Here is an 18,003-nt window from a genome sequence, read left to right as displayed (position 1 = left end):
AAGCTGTAATTACTATGCATTCATGAATACATGATATTATACCCTCCCCTTAACCCTTGGAACGAGATCCGCAGAAAGCTGAATAATTGACAGTGGGATTTTTTTGTGATATTTTTTTCCATAGTCACAGTTTTATGATGATACCCGAGCATTTGTCTGAAAATTATTTCGATAATAAACGCCAAAAAGATCTAGGGTAATCTTGTTTTGGTCTGATTTGGGACATGATCTATGATTTATCAAAGTAATCAAAGAATTTATTACCTTGTCATCAATATATCGGAATGAAAAACTCGTTACCTTTGTAACTAGTGGTACCCGCACGGCTTTGCCCGTAGTAGAAAAATAAAAAGGTCATTTGGTGCGCCTGTATATTTAAAAATAATGGATGATGAATTTCTCGCCAATTTGCTCGCCCATGTTATGGTAATTTGCTCGTCCATGTTATGATAATTTGCTCGGTAAAATGTTCTTAAAATTGGAATAGAAAAAGAACAAAATCGAATTTTCGAAAAATCGCTTTGAAGTGCTCCCCCCTATGCTACGAACTAATGTTGTGCATAATTTCATAAAAATCAGCCGAATGGTTTAGCTGCTATGCGCGTAGCAGACAGAGATCCAGAGACACAGACTTTCAGCTTTATTATCTTCATATAAATAACAGCCGATGATGAAGTAACCCGCGTGTTTCAACAATGAAACTCGCGCCACGGCATGATCATTTGATAATATGCTTTGGTAATGCTTAACATGCAGGGATACGCTTTATTGTGAGAAGGCTGAACTCGATCCAGTAACTTAGCAGTTTTACTGGTAAGACTTTCATTTTAGGGAAACGAAGATCCCAAAACAATGAACGCTATCTACTGAAGTTTAGGGTTAATCCACTGGTGTTAGGGCTAAAATTTCAACTATTAAACTATCACCAAACAGGCAATTGCTTCGCTTAAATGTAGAAAAAATTCTCACCCGTCATACCATGACGGGCGATTTTCTAGTTAGTAAAGAAAAGATGAGAACGATAATGAGAATAAAACACTAAATTTCTGTTTATTAAAAGTTCGTAAGCTATGAAACAAACCTCGAGGCTTTTGCAACTTAAAATGCAGACCAATATTTAAAAATCCGGTAAGATAAAGAAAAAAGTTTTTTTTTTTTTTAATCTTCCTTTTTATTTATTGAGCAAATTATTGCTTTATCACTTTGCCTTGTCCTGACGTTTCTCAAATCTATTATCTTTGTGATACGTAACTGAGAAGTCACGAGATCCATTGCTCGCATTATGGTTGGTAGATAGCGATATTTTCCATTTTGTGGTGGGTGGACCTTAAATCCTAAGTATGGAGTTAGATCTGACAATGATTATTTGAATCGTATTCTAACTTCAGATTTCCTTTTTCTGAATAAATTGACAGCGATTTTCCACCTTCATTTTTTCTACTTTAACTTTAAATATAGACTGAAATTTAAGCAAAGTTTTAACTTTTTAGCATGATCAACTATACAATATAAAAATTCGAAAAAGAAAAAAAAAGAAATATATCAAAAAACAAATAACGTAAAAAAAAACGGCTATAACACTTGAATGCAGAAATTTTGATGTGCCTGAAATAAATTCATTTTTTTAAAAACTATTGTTTATTTATCTACATTTTCAAAATGCTTTGTCTAAATCGCAAGAATGAAATCACACAGCGGACTATATTTTAAATTAAACTATATTTTTTTTGCATAGTCCGTGGGTATCAAAAAATATATTCGTTGAAAAAGAAACAATGTTACACGCTCTTTATGAAAGAAAAACCAAGAAGAAATTTCCTAGTTCACTTCACTTCCTCCTTCATTCTCGGCTGACGATAAACAGAAAAAAAAAATATTTATTTAAGACTCAGCACTTTGCTCAACTGAAAAGGAAGTAATGGAGCATTTAGAGTGCAAACACTTTGGCATTTTTAACAAGATAATGTTGGGCTATAAGTTTTAAACGCTGCATGCAAAGTAGTATGTGTCTACATACCTTTTTTTATGCGAATACAAGATTCTGCAATTTTAAAAAGTAATAATTATGCATGGAATTTTTTTCGAAAAGATTCATATCATTTTTTTCACATATTGTGATAAGAACATTTCAAAGAAACAAAAGCTTTCGGGGAATAATCTTTACTAATAATAAAGCAGAAAGTCTCTCTGTCGGGATCTCTGTAAGTCAGGATCTCTCTCTGTCCGGATCTCTGTCTTTCAGGATCTCTGTGACGCGCATAGCGCCTACACCGTTCTGCCGATTTTCATGAAATTCGGCACAAAGTTAGTTTGTAGCATGGAGGTGTGCACCTCGAAGCGATTTTTCAAAAACCCGATGTGGTTCTTTTTCTATTCCAATTTTAAGAACAAAATTATCATAAGACGGACGAGTAAATTACGAATTTATCATAACGTAGAACCGTAACATGGGCACAAGCCAATTGGCGAGATACGGAATTATCATAACGTGAAACTGTGACATGGGTACAATTCAATTGGCGAGAAAATTCACCATACATTATTTGTAAATATACAGGCGAACCAAAAGACCTTTTAATTTTTCTATTACGGGCAATGCCGTGCGGGTACCACTAGTAAAAAATACGTCGAAATGAATTTACCTCTACTCCAGCTACATAGTACATCGATAAATATAATAAAAGGGGTATATATACGTATGGATTCCAAATAAAACAAAATAACATTAAAATAAGGACAAAAAATCTCAAAAATCCCAGTAGGTAATAACGTTTTCAAAGCACAAAAAGAATCACAGCTTTTATTTATCTGAAATAGGCTCAAACGATTTCAATTAAACTTTCAAGATTGTATATATTTCAATAAAACACCAGTAAATAAGGTTAGAAAAAGAAGCATCAAGAAGATGCGAAACGCTTTATGGCCCGCAAAAAATATTAATAAATCTTACCTGAATCTACATTCATTACATACAGTAAATATGCATACATAATTTGATATCTTGCACTCAAAAATGACTCGCTGTTATATTTTAACATATTTTTTTAAAATATAAATTTTATGTTTTGGTTATTTTTCGAGTTTATAATTTACTATCAGTAGAGTATATTTCCTTATTTCATTTAACAAGTTAATATTCAATTTCTTATATTGCTTAGATTCAAATTTTCCGTATTGGTGAAGTATTTCAATTGTCAATGAACTGCTTGCAATTCTATAACACATTCTCCCGCCATTACTGATACTTGTTAAGTCTTAATTTTTTTCATTATCTTAAACATCATTATTTTCTCATACTTGTGGCTACTTGATTCAACTTCACTCTTTTGAGTAGGGTTTTCTTTTTTTTTAACATTTGGTACAATCGTGTTCATTCCACAACTCTTAAACTTTTAAAAATGACTTTTGTTTTTTTATTCTAGAGATGCAATCATAGGTACTCTTTGAGTGCTGCATTAGATGCTTTCATTTGCTACTTTATCCCTCCCCCCCCCCCCCTCCTTCGTCTTTTTTTTCAGTTTAATAATAATTTTTTTTATTTATTTGTTTATCTTTTTTTCTGTAATCTTTTTTTCATGCGGAAAAGTATTTTCGAAAAAATGTTTGCACTTCCCCTTCCCCATAATACACTATTTAATAAGGATAGAATTTGAGCATTTAGCTTTTTTTTTAACTCTTGTCTTCCGCTCTCAATGAGACTTAACATTTTAGCCTCTTCTCCATTTTTGCATGGAAAGAGATTTATCAGTCAAAAAAAAAAAAAAAAAAGAGCTAGTTAATGATTTAACTTCAGCAAAATCTTTCGAGTTCAAGCTTAATCACTTAACTCATATTTAACTGACTTAAATAATATGTCTATTAAATAAATTAAGCCTATGAAGCTTTATAAAAATGTAAAATTACCAAAAAAACTAAATCACTCATTAAGAGGGCCCTCAAAACGCAAAAAAGTCGGCAAAATAAATATAATAGTAAGACATTGAAAAATATTAAAACGTCCATAGAAATGTTACGTCAAAGCAGGAGGTAAACTTGCGGCGAAGTGAGCTATGTTTGTCTATTTCCACAAAGCAAGGAAGTAAACAAGTCGCCAACGACAATGAACCCTTGTTCTACCCCGTTTAGTTAACTTTAATCAAGATCAAGACCTACAAATGCCTTTCTAAAGTCAGCTTACTTAGTATCATTCGAACTTCTAATCCAATAGTAACTTTTGTAAGCAATAGCTTCATAAATCAAAGAAAATAAGTAATTTTGTGAGCGCTTGTAAGTCAGGGCTCAATTTTAAATTCTAGTGACTGTGGCGCAAAGAAAAAATTGGACGGCCCAATGAAATTTTATGTTGCAGTATTGCTTCCCACACAGCATTTTATATTGCAATGAAATATGTATTATGAATAAAAATTAGTCAATGAAACCAACCGCACATTTCAGATACGAACTCGAATACGAATCCAGAAAATTTAAAAGAAATCCTGCATGATTTCATGAAACCTCTATGGTTTTGCACAAATTTGCTTTTTTAGCCAAGATGTGTACTCGAACGTTAGAATTTTTTTTTACGTTAAGGCTTATATACTCACTACGTTTTTTTTTTTTTTTTTTTTTTTTTTTTTTGGAGGTTGTTTTGCTAATTTTTTTTCAACAAAATGCACTCTCAGCTTTTAAACAGATCGTTTTATATGAAGACATGTATAGAAATAATTCTTATAATGAAATAAAAAATATATAGTGAAATAAAAAATTTAATATTGAAAAATAAAATAATATGAAACTTCAAAGAAAAATATTCTCTCATTTGCCCCTTTTTTTTTACAAACAACAGTTTAAATTTCAAGACAAATGTATTAATGAAAGGGTCGAACTAGGGAGCTCCCAAACAGCAGAGGCCCTGAGCAAGTGCCCATTTCTTCGTGGAAATCAGGGCCTGCTTGGAACTCCTATAAAAATGAAAGTATATGACACCTTTGGCCGAGCTAGAAGGGAGGCTTCCGAGATAATGGATAGAACGAACGACGCAATGAATCATCCGAAATCCTGTTTGGAAAAGTAAACGGTTCCGAAAATAACACCAGTGTCGTAATTTTTTCACTAATTACATGCTTTGGCCTCACTTCTGACTGATTAATGACATTGCCGATTTTAGCAGTGCATAATATGCAGAATAAAGAGCGCTGCTCCAATGTACTCCGATGTTAAAAAAATACCAATGATATAAACTAGGGTAGTTTGACCAGAAAGTGAACTGAAAACTTAAGCACAATTTTCTTTTCAGATACTTAACAATAATATTGAAGACTGCATTTGGTACATGAAGTACAAAACATTTATGTTGAAAAATGTAATTATCAGAAGGAAAAAAAGAGCTTTATGGTTCTGCTTCATGTTTTATTATTGTTTTTTTATTGTTTTATTTATATTTGTTTATTCATTTTAACTTACTTTTATATATTTATTTTCATTTATTTATTTATTTTTGTTTACCTATTTATTTCTTATTTATTTATTTATTTATTCATTTTTGTTTATTTACTTATTATTTATTTGTATATTTTTACTCACTTTTATTTATTTATTTTTTACTCACTTAATTATTTTCGGGAGCTTAAATAAACAGCGGTCAACACAGTCAGCGAGCATGTGTCTAATTAATGAAAAAATATTAAATTTTCTACCTCTTGAGCTATGGGTTTTTTGTTTGAAACCAAAGTTTCATTGAGTTTTCGTTGTATATTTATTCTGTACTTGCCTTTTTTTGCTTTCCCTCTACTAATGACTCCTCTTTTGTTTTCATTGCTTTTTGATTTACTTTTTTCTCTTCCATTTTGTAAACTTTTTCTTTCATACAACCGTTTTTCTTTTCCCTTATCTTTCTTTTTTGAAATTCGTTGCCTATTCAATCTAACCATTATCACCTAACTTCCCTTAGTGCTGAAAAAAATACACAGAAAATAACTTCGAATGATTTCGAAAAGTCATTCTTAAGAAGCCGTGCACAGATTTTAAGGAAAGAATATTATAAAACACTTGCACAAGTCTTATAACTCCCTTTATCACATAGTATTTCATCAATTTTTTCAATCAAATTAAACTGATTGGCTGTTATTTTTGACTGCTATCTTCCTGCCTTTAGATACCTTACGGAAGGTGTTGCATCTGTCACTGGAAGTTGTTTTACCACAATATTACTATATCCGCAACGTAACTCGTTTTACAGAAACGATGTCAGTTCCGCTACATGACGGAAAACGAGATTAGGGTAGTAGTAACTCTTTTAACTTAAATGTTCTACCGTCATTCAAAAGATTGGGTAAACTCACCATTTGCGTATTTAGCATCTACAGTTTTTAAGTAGCAAATATTTTACATCGTTGCAACAACAAAAATAAAAACTATAACCATTTCTGGAAACGAAGCAAAAGTTATCTAATTAGTACAGTTGAACTCGCTTATAAGGAGCCCTGATTTAACGAAAGCAGGGAATTAGCGAAAAAATCAGAAATACATGGTTGGTACACTGTTAAGTTCATGGGAGCATAATTCGCTTTTAACGAGCAAACCCCGCTTAATGCGAGTAATATTTTTGTGATTTGTAAAATTTCTTTTGACTTTCAGCACAGCTTATTCTTTTTTAGTTAAGTTTCTTTAATATTCCAAAATGAACCTACCTAAGTTTGACAAATCATAAATCCTGAGAACAAGCGATGACAGTAGGTACTTTGTTTCTTTTTTTTTTTTTTTTAATGTGTGGAGTAAAAAAACTTATAAAAATTACATATGTGTGTACATGTGTATTCCTAAAAAACAATGACATAGGAAAAAGACATTCAGACAGTTCAAAGCAAAGTAACCAACTTATTTGGCACTGAACAGTATTTAAAAAGAAGAAAAAAAAAGAAACTATGATGAATTTTTATAATATTTTTCACGAACTCGCTTTTTTACGAGCGCTCGGTTATAACGAATAAATATCGCAGTGCCTTTGCACTCGTTATAAGCGAGTTCGACTGTATCACTTAATAATCATCTAAAAAATAGTTTCATGATTATTTTTAAGATATACCAGCAAAATACAGAAAAGCGATAGAAAAATAATTAGTTCGCTTAATTTTGCAAACTGAATGGTGTGGTTGTTTTTAACACAAATTATAAGTACTGCTACAGCCAACTTCCCTCCCCCCCCCCGAACTTTCTAATTTATATTAATTTATTTTATAATTTAAAAACATTTAATTTGTCTTATTAAGGAACTAGATAACAGCAATATTTAGATGTGGCCTAGGGCAGTGATTGTTAACAGGAAATCTGCGGACCACGAGTGGCCCACGAACAACTAATGAAAGTTAATCTATATCGTTTTTCTGGTTGCATTACATTTAGTTTGGAAAACCTTAAAATTTCATCACATTTCACATATTGTAATCGTTGTGAAAATATTATTTCTACTGTTTGTGGCTCGCTTAGGATTCGAAAGGGTTCCAACTGGCCCTCAATAGTGAAAAGGGTGAGAACCACTGCCTCTAGGATTACATAGTGGATATTATTATTATTTTTTTTAAATAAGCTATTAGTTAAATTCAGTTACTAACTACTTCAAAAGTGCTCAAGTTTTAATAAATTCCATGAATAAAAATATTTTTAGTTAAATATAATTAAAAGATGTGAGAAAAACTATGAATATCAGTAAAATATCGGTTTTTGAAATCATAACATTTTTGAAAATGACTCAAAAGAAAAAATACGTTTTTTCTCTTTGTAAGCTGCTGCATTTTTTTTTCCTGCAAAGGACCGCTTCTTGGATGAATTCCTCGACATATTTTGTTCGAGCTCCATAGACTAACGCAAGTAAACTCTCTTTCCAAGAAGAAGTTTAAGTAAATAGCAAGGTATTGAAAGGAAAAATGAAAACTTCAGTCTTTTAAATATTTTTCTGTTACAGTGATATTTTTTGATTGAGACATGTTTATCAACGGCATTTAAGATAACCATATCAGAAACCGAACACTTAATCACAAGTTTGTTTTTAGAAATGCATGATATGTAATTGTAGCATGTTGTGGAAAAAACTTTTATTAATATATGGGTAACTCTCCAAAAACCTGACATTTTCCAATCAGAATTTTTTTTTAAATAAAAATGCTTAGAAAAAAAAATCTGAAAAATATTATATTTACTCTTTGTTAGGAACTTATGAAGGGAAAAATAGAGGGAACTCGCTTTAAATATGCAGTGACAGCTAAAATGTTACATATATATTTTTAACTTCAAAATTTTGATAAGAATAAAATTTTAATAAGACAAATTATATTAACAAAATACTCAAAGAATCCAATAAAATGGTGATAATAAAGTGTTGTAGTACATCAGATTAAAAATCCCTTTTTTTTTTCGATAATAATTGAACTCATTCCTTGGACAGGAGAATGACATAAAACCTGGGCACAAAATTTAAGATGATGTATCTTGATTATTTTAATAATTAAATTTATTCAAGGAATGTAATTTGACACCTTTAAATATGCTTAATTTAGTACTACAAATTAAATTTGTGAAATGTCGATAGAAAATTTAAAAATAATTTAAGTACATTTGAGAAATGAATTGGGACAAGACAAATAGCCTAACTTTCTGGTTATTCAAATCCTTTTGTTAGAAAAAAGAAATGTGTTATTGTTTTGATAAGAACAGAATAACATCGAAAAGTTATAAGTGTTAAATAAAGGGGAAAAAAATAGGTCAAAAAATCCCTGCGTTAGGCTCTTGGGACTTAATATTGTTAGGATTTTGGAAAATCACCCATGTGCATTCAAAAAAAAAAAAAAAAAGAAGAAGAAAAGTAAAACAGGGAGAACTTGACAGGCCCTGTTTCAAGTTTTTTGGGGTGTAGTTATATTGGGATACTGCAAAAAAAAAAAAAAAAAAAAAAAGCGAACAAAACCGCTATCTAATTGAGGTTATGAAAAGTATCAATGCATTTAACTTACAAATTAAATGTGTATGCGTACAAAACATTTCGTTTATCGTCACATTTATATTATTGTTCTACTAATGAGAAAAACAAATTTAAAATATTTCTATTTTCTAATGATGAAATAAGAACTCAAATTTGAAGCTTAAAGTGTAGTAAATGTAGGTGAATAGAAAATATCACTTTTGCTCATTTATTTATTTATTTATTTATTTTTAAAGGAGAAACGATTTTTCCTGAGAAATGAAATATTTTTACTTTGGTGGACTCAAATTTAAAACAAGTTTTATTCACATTTATTTTCAATTTTTCGGGAGAAAATAAGAAAGATTGACAACAACGAGTTTTTTATAGAAAAAATTCTTTTCTCTGTTTTCTAATGCTCAGTTGGCGGGAAAAAATATTTCATTTATGAGAACCAAAAATATTGAATCATGCATCTTTAACTTTTCCATTAACTAATTAAATGCACCTTGACTTCACAAAACTCATTATGAAGTGGAACGTGATGATGAATTATTATGAAGGAAAAAACAGTAAATCGAATTTAAATACACAACATTTGAGATTCTTCAAAATTTAGTCGAGCTTCCTTTTTTTACGGTACTTTTTAATGTAACAAAATGAGGGAAAAATGCTCCTAACTGCAAAATTCACGAAGTAACAAATAATTTATGTTTACTAATTACTATCGAGTTGACCATTCATACGGTACAGTCGACTATTAGTCCCTTTTTTTTTTTTTGGCAAGCATTTGTCACTTATTTCATGAACAAAAACAGAAGTGCACCACGTTTTGTCCTCCCCTCCCTCCTCCATCCATACACATTAATAAAAAAACCTCTGCATCTAATCTTCACATAAGTAATAGCCGATGATCGAGTAACCCGCGTGTTTCAGCAATGAAACTCGCGCCACGGCATGATCAGTGTAAGTATTCAGTGGGGCCATGGTTTAACATGCGGGGAAAGACTTTATTGTGACAAGGCTGAACTCGATCCGGTCACTTAACTGTTTTACTGGTAAGACTTTAATTTTAGAAAAGGGGCATTTCATGGTAATTCAGACATTTATGTAGAGTCCGCAACGTGACCTTTTTTTGCCATAACTTTTAATTTACCGTTTGATTTGCAAATTATTTTAATTTGAGCTGGTGTGTTGGTAGGAAAAGCTCAAAAGAAAATAATAAGCTAATCAAACACTAAATTAAAAAGCTTTTGACAAAAAAAGGTTACGGTACGGACTCTACATAAATGTCTGAATTACCGTGAAACGATCCAAAAACGAAGAAACGAAAACAATGAACGCTATCTACTGGAGTTTAGGGTTAATCCATTAGTGATAGGGTTACAATTTCAACTATTAAAATATCACCAAACAGGCAATAATGTAGAAACAATTTTCACCCGTTATACAATGACGGACGATTTTCTAGTATCCGAATATTTGATACGAAGATATTTCCTTCTATAACGGTAATTTTGAAGTCCCAATAATATTACAATATAATGTAAATGCTGTCCCTCCAGTTTCGCCAACACGAAATTTCTTCCAAAACATTTTCTCAGTTTGAATCTTACCTTGTAACATATGTACGAGGAGGAGGAAATTTTTAATTTCAGTGAAACTGGTATTGAACGAGCCATGTCCCTCGCTTTTTAAACATTCGTGAAACCAAGTTTTTTTTTAAGAACGATAGATATTTCTTATGTCCTCGCAACAATAACTATATATGCTTCAAATGCCACTCGGTAAAAGAAAGGATGTTCTCTTCAGTCTCCTCTCTGTCCCACGCAATTCCCCTCAAAAAAAAAAAAAAAAAAAAACGCACAGAATAGCAGTACTGATATTTAGTATTCGGAAAAGTGGCCCATGGACTTAAGAAATTGTAGGTTCATAATATTCTTCTTGACTTCCATAGTTCATTACAACACTTGGTATGCAAAGGAAATATTGGATAATAAGAAATATTAAATGATTACTGTGATTGTTTAAAACACAAAGCAATGATAAATGAGTTAACTATATAAAGGTAAAAGCACTTATTTGGGCGAGAGTTAATTTTTCAAGCTGAGAAATCCGCAAATTTTATAATTTACATAGCAAAGTTGTTTGTGCATGCAAAATTGAAATTTTTCGTGAAGCTTAAATTTTCGCGATTACGACGGGCTCGAGTATAATAAATTTGCATTTATAGGAATGAAATGAAGAACATTTTATTTCACTCTGGATTTTATCCTTACAGTTTAACCTAAAGTCATTTGATAATAGCCGAATATTGAAAAATAATATGCAAAAAAATTCCATTTGGAATTAAAAAAGAAAACGAAATGATCTATCTGTAACTCAGAGCCAGAATAACGTTAGTCATAATCACTACTTTAAAGGAGAGAGGGAAAACGTTTGTCTGGCGCCTCCAAAGGATGAAGCACATGCTTTTTAACACTGTTAAATAATTAGAAAGGTTTTTTTTTTTTTTAGAATTGCTTACACATGGCTCGATGCGGAATAAGATTCTACATACAATGCACTGATGAATCGCATTTTTTTGGATTTACGCTAGTCTGGCTCTGAGGTACAGATATTAGTTAACGTAAAAAACTAATTTGTATTCAGTTACACTAAAAGCAGCATTTAAAGAGATTGAAAAGTTAAATGACAAAATGACTGCAACTATTCGTGGACGAGTGGAAAAACAAATAATGAATTCCAGCGTATTTGTAGCGCATAAAAAATAAACCTGCCATGGTAGGATTACTTTTACGTTTTAATTACTCATTGCATGAATTCTATTTACACTGGCATGTAATGTTTTTTGGCACCCGATACGAAGTTTTATCATTAACTTAAGTACAAGAAAATATACTTTACACACACACACAGAGTTAATACTTTTCGTTGATGAACAAATTTGTTCTTAGTGAGCAGATTAGGGATTTCAAAAAAAAAAAAAAAACAATGAATAATTTAAAAACAAAGCAATGACAAATGCATTTTCCTATTGCTTTCAGTAGAGAAATGTATTTTGAAAATAATAATCTTCGAGCTACGATTACTTAACAAACATTTTTTTTTTTTACTTTTAATCTATTTATTTAAAATTTTATTTATCTATTCATTAAATAGCAACAAATTGTAAAATATATCTGGTCAGCAAATATTTTATTTTCGAACAAATAACTAAAAACGACAATGCTTGTCGTTCACACAAGATGTTCACACAAGATCAGCAAATGTTAGTGTCTACAATGAACTATTTGAGCGTTTCTGATTATTTAGTACTATCGGTTTAAGAGCGATGTGAAAACAATACATCAATGTTTGAGGAAAAGATATTAGATTTTTTTTTTTTTTTTTTTGACGCTTGCATGCATCTATATGCCAAATAAAATGCTACGGAAAATATTGCGCAATCGAACCCAATTAAAACATTTAAAACGATGATAAAATGATCCCGAAAACGTAATATAATCCAGCACATTAAAAATATTAAGAAAAAAAAGAAAGTGAATGAAATGCAGTTTGAAATCAAAGCGAAACGTATAGGAATAACCTTAAACTGCTTATACTACGGATCGGCTCCAACTTGACGAAAATGGAGCGCTTGAAATTCAAAAAAAAATTTTTCACACCCACAAATAGGAAATTTTTCTTTTATTTTAAGTCAAACTTTATTCAAAAATTATTATAATAATGCAGCACTAGTAGATAAAAATAGATTAACAAAGAATTAAAATGCATTTTTGGCGCTTTCATAAAACAAATAGTACTTCGAATCCTTCAACCTTTCTCTTCCCTACTACTCTTGAACGAATATAGAGCAGAGATGTCTCCAATAAACATTACATATCCACTAAAATGTTACGATTTTTAAATAGCATAAAACTTCAATCATTTTCAAAACATTATGAACTCAACCAGCAACACTTGTTCATAAAAAAACGTACATCGAATATCTTTTCTGCATGAAAAAAAATTGAAAGCCATTTGAAAATCACTTTTTAAAGAAGTTTCATGCTAAACGTATGCATGGTTTAAAACCGAAATGGGTTTAGTGGAATTCATAATTTATTTTGATGCCTAGGTTTGCATACACAAAAATTATGAAAAATACTTTAATCTATACATATAATAAAATAAGATGTTTGTGTGTGTGTGTGTGTGTGGCGCGCTTCCCGGAAAAACGGTAAGGCCTAGAAAGATGAAATTTGGTGTACAGGTGCTGTTTTTGCCGAAGATGTGCACCTCGGGCTTCGATTTTTGATATTTTAATTAGAAAAAAAGTTATTTAATGTTTTATGTGTTTTTTTGCACTTTTTCGTAATTTTTACCTCACAGACCCCGAACCAATCGCACCACACAAATATTTTATGTACTATAGTATAGGAAATTTAATTTTAAATATGATGAATGAAGAAGTTTGAAGATAGAGCAATTTTTGTATTTTTTATGAATTTTTGAAAAAACACCTTTAATTTGCATGTTTTCCTGGGTTTTATTTTTTTCTAACATCATCCTGCGAGAAGTATCAAAGCCTCATTTCTGAAATTTAAGTTGGTAATAGTAAAAACATTTCGCCCTCTTCAAAAGAAAAAAGTTCTTAAAAATACGCAATAGTTTTTTTTTTACAATTTTTTTAATGCTGAACACATCATGTCCTTTCACGCATCAGTCGAAAAAAGCGTTCTTCAATCTTTTATGCCTGTGACGTCACTACTTGGATTTCGATTCGATATTTACGATGGAATCTTTATCGCAAGCAATGTTAATCTTTTTTTTTTTACTATATAGCTTACATCTACATTTTCTGACGTGATAACCACGTGTTTTTCCGGAAGCGCTTACTTTTTTTCTTTCCTTTTTTTGTTTTATTTAGGGATTGCATTTATTTCTTTTTCCATCCCGCCCCCCCCCCCAAGCTGGACCTTTCGCTGTATCCCTATTACGTTACATTTCATAGTTGTGCGCATTAATTCAATAAAAATAGCGAGATTTTTTTTATCTTTGTCAAACGCTACTTTTTGCACACTATGGGGAATTTTGCCTTTTTTTTTTTTGCTCAACTTAAATTTTAAAAAAAAAGCAGTTTTTTGAGTGATCTTTGTTTTTATTAGGAAATGGGCGGGGAGGTCAAAATAAATAGAGATGGATTCGAAAATGTAGAGATAGATTGTAAAGGTAGATAGCCGCCGAAGGCGGCAATCTTGGCGTAAAAATGTGAATGGCACAAAAAAAAAAAAAGATAGAGATGGATTGATTAATACTGCTGCCAAATTTATTTAAACAACCGCCGAAGGCGGCAAACTTGAAGTAAAAAGGTAAATGACAAGTTAGCCAAACAGCCGCCGTAGGTGGCTGCTTGCTCAGAAAGGCGAATGGCGTAAGAAGGCGAACCAGCTGGTCGCCGCAGGCGGCTAGTTTTAAAAAAAGGATTGATTTTGCTCTTTACTTTCCCGTTCAAAGACTGGGTTAGGATGTTAATGAGAAATGAAAATCTTTGCGTTTTGTCAAAAGTGCTACCATAAAACATTTCTTCGATCACTTAAAGTTTCCTTTATAGATCATTTTTGATTGGAGATTCTTTTTTTTTTTAATTTTCAGGTTATTAACATCCAAGCCCTGGGTACTGTTAATAAAAATTAATCAATAAAAGTAAATAACTATTAAAATACCCTGACTTATACTCACTTTTTTCTTTTCTGATGTGAGTGAAACAAAGCACAATAAAAAATTATTTCTAAAAAATTATGCTTTTATCTCAATCAATATATTAAACCAATATTAGTCAACTGTTTACATTGCCTACAATATGCAAGACAATCTGTAACATATTAACAAACAGTATTTTCTTAAATGTTTGAAGATGATATTCCTTGCCAAACTTTATATAAACAGCTAGGCCAAAATAGAAATCATATGAAGTAGAAATACTTTGCAAGTTGACAGTACAGAAATTGAATGATGCCAAAATACCCCACGAAGCAAGCAGAAAGAATTCAGCTGAGAAATAGCTCGTAATAACAAGAATAGTATCATTATGAAAAGCATTTGGATTAACTTCCTCATCTCTATAAAAGCTAACTTTTTTTTTTTGACAAAATTAATTTAATTTTAGTAAGAATTTGACATTTTCGATGGACTGGTTTTAAGGTAGACGAGTTCTATTATGGGGGATATGTAAGAATCAGATCCAAAAAGAGAGAATAAATTTGATTGTAAAGGGGACTAGCAACACAACACTGAACTCTTACAAAAAATTTTCCTTCTCTGTGTCTGAGAAAAAACCATTCAGAGCCCTAAGAGAAGGTCTATAGCTATGAAAGTTATTTACATTTTTTTGAGGATGATGAATTAACTTGACTTTTGTCAAGTAGGAATGAGAAATGAACCCAATTCTACTAAAATCTTTCTAGAACGTTTACTTTTACTACTTTTCAAAACAGGAGAACAAAGTTGAAACACGAAATCATTGATATCTAAAAGAAGGTAACTAAACTTTCTCATAAGAAGACAACATGAAATATACTCACGTCGTCTACAAGATCGGTTGGTATCTGTAACCCATCCAGATGATTGAGAAGACTCTCTACTGCTAACCAGTCCCCTCTCTTGCACAAGGTTAGCAGTCGGTCAAGAACTGGAATATTTTCAGGCTTTTTCTTCTCAGACTTGTCATCGGAAGATTTGCCGTCCTCACCAGATTCCTGAACCGATACTTCCTTAACGGATTCAGACGTACCGGGTGGTTGACTACTAACGTTTGGAAGAGGCTTTCCAGGCACCAGTCGTTTCGACGGAGACGACTGACCGGGAACACCTTTTCGAGAAAATTTAGGAGAAGGCAGAGGAGCTACTACTTTCCTCCTCGGTGGTGAAGGAGATGTGGTTTTTTTGGTAGGAGACTCGAGTTTGGGGAGTCTTCGTGTTGGTGAAGGGGATGTAGTCTTTTTGGGTGAGTCTTTAGAAGTTTTTGGAGGAGTTTCTTTCTTGGGAGACGACTTTTCGTCAGATTTGTCGTCGTTGCTGGCTTTCGCAGGTTTCTTAACTGGTGAAGTGGTACTGCTTGCTTTCTTCGTCGGGGAAGCTGTTGCGCCGTTCCCGTTCGGTTTTTTCGTCGGAGATGCTGCACCTGCTGGTTTTTTGGTGGGAGATGCCGCACCTGCCGGCCTTTTTGATGGCGACTTAGTCCCATTGCCGTTCTTTCCGTTACCGTTTTTATCTTTTCCATTTTTACCCTCACCATTTCCATTGGTCGCCTTGTTCGCATCTTCCCTCTTCAAGGCGTTCGTCGTTTTCTCAAAAACCTTATCCTGTCCGTTCGTCTGACCGTTCGCTCTTCTCCCCCCGTTCGTGGGAGGGTCGCCGTTCGTTTGGCCAGTGCTTCTCCTCAACCCACTGGACGGTGGGTCTTCAGAGTTCTCTTGGCCGTTAGCCACACTGACGGCCTGGATTCCTACCCTGGACGCACCACCTGGAACCACATTCTTTTGCTGTGATCCGAGTAAGGTGGTTGGTCTGACTGTCACAGGCTGTCCGTTGGCCACATCTGCTGGGTCAATCGCGTTCCCATTCGTGTCGTGCACCCCATTGACCCCATTGTTCATCAACCTCGGCCGCCCCAGGCCTAAATTGCTGCTTGGGGGACCGATGATAGTTCGAAGAGGGGATCTGGGAAGCGCGGGAGGAGGTGGGTCATTGCTTCCCGGCACGGTTAAAGTTACCACAGCATCTGGGGGAACAGGTCTGTTGGCAGGAAGAGATGTGTTTATGACACCCCGGCGCGTGGGTGAGCCGTTTTTGGGGGGATTGTTGCTCAACCCCGGCATTTCGCTTATTGCTCAAAAATCAGTTTTTTAGACACAGTCCATTGCTATAAATAATTCTAACTGTAACAAAAATATACATTATTTTATGACGTGGACGGCTCTTAAATAACGCAGACATTTTGTAATCACTAAGAATCGTTGCTTTGTGGAAAACGTAGTGAATAACATCTGTAATGACATTTTCAATTCACAAACAAGCAAATTTCTCTCTCTCAGAACAATAAATAATTTCTTTCTCTCAAACTGTAACGGTAAATAATTTAATCGTGTTCCGAAACTAAGCACTTTATCCAAAAGTCATGTTTATTTTTCATAAAAATGTATTTCACGAAATGGGAGTTTTCATTTTTTTACCTAGGTATAAAAATATATACTTTCATTGATTTAATATAAAATTCTCTCCATATACTGAGTTTATTATATACAAAATATCTACATTAACTTTGATAATTTATACACAATTCTTTAATAAATATAAAAGTTATTTAAGCGAAGGTTAATGTTAAGAAGCCATGCTTTACATTGTCAATATTTATTGCTTTTGTTTACAGTTTCTATAGATAAATCAATCACCACTTAGTGCCAATATTATCTTTGATATTTAACCCGTTTTAGTTAAGTAACTTTTGCTACTTAAAAAATCACATTTAATTACACATTTTTATAAACACATTTTTTTTTCTTAATTTAGATTAGGTTCAAATTTAATTTTATTTAACTATGTCAATTAGATATCTTTTAAAACAGATTCATACTTCGTAACGCTATTTAACATCATTGAAGTCAATATTTATGATTTTGAATAATTATAAGTTTTAACCAGTATTTATTTTGCACAAAAACAAGGGGAAAAATGAAAAGTTTTATAATGTTAAAACCTTTTCCATTAAAAAATATAAATGTTATTTTTCATTATAAAATAATATTCATATTTTTAAGTTTCAGTGAATTAAATGTGTGAAACTTCAGATGCGACAAATTTTTAGATGCGAATATTCTTCAAATAGTCTCTTTAAAAACTATTATTAATCTTTTTTAACTTTTACATTTTCTAACCGAGTGAATTATATTTCTGACACTTGAGAATACCACTATAGTTTGCACTCCATGTAAACATTACACCATCTCTTTCCCAATATGTCGGTTAAAAGAACAGTTTGTGGGGTGCGGGTGGTGAACGAAGATGAATTACTGCGTGAATTTTCTCTT

At 32.2% G+C, this 18,003-nt stretch overlaps 1 protein-coding gene across 1 annotated transcript in view; it reads right to left on the bottom strand.

Annotated features, from left to right (window-relative positions):
- Positions 1-16,794, bottom strand: part of LOC129226287 (receptor-interacting serine/threonine-protein kinase 4-like) — a 100,513-nt gene extending 83,719 nt beyond the window's left edge. The window contains exon 1 of the mRNA XM_054860889.1: positions 15,499-16,794. Coding sequence (XP_054716864.1) covers positions 15,499-16,794 — 1,296 coding nt within the window. The remainder of the gene's footprint in view (positions 1-15,498) is intronic.
- Between the last annotated feature and the right edge of the window lie 1,209 nt (positions 16,795-18,003).

Source organism: Uloborus diversus, chromosome 7 (assembly GCF_026930045.1).
Source record: "Uloborus diversus isolate 005 chromosome 7, Udiv.v.3.1, whole genome shotgun sequence".
In the NCBI taxonomy this organism is placed as follows: domain Eukaryota; kingdom Metazoa; phylum Arthropoda; class Arachnida; order Araneae; family Uloboridae; genus Uloborus; species Uloborus diversus.
The sequence above is the reverse complement of the archived record's forward strand: the minus strand, read 5'-3'. Positions and strand labels throughout refer to the sequence as shown.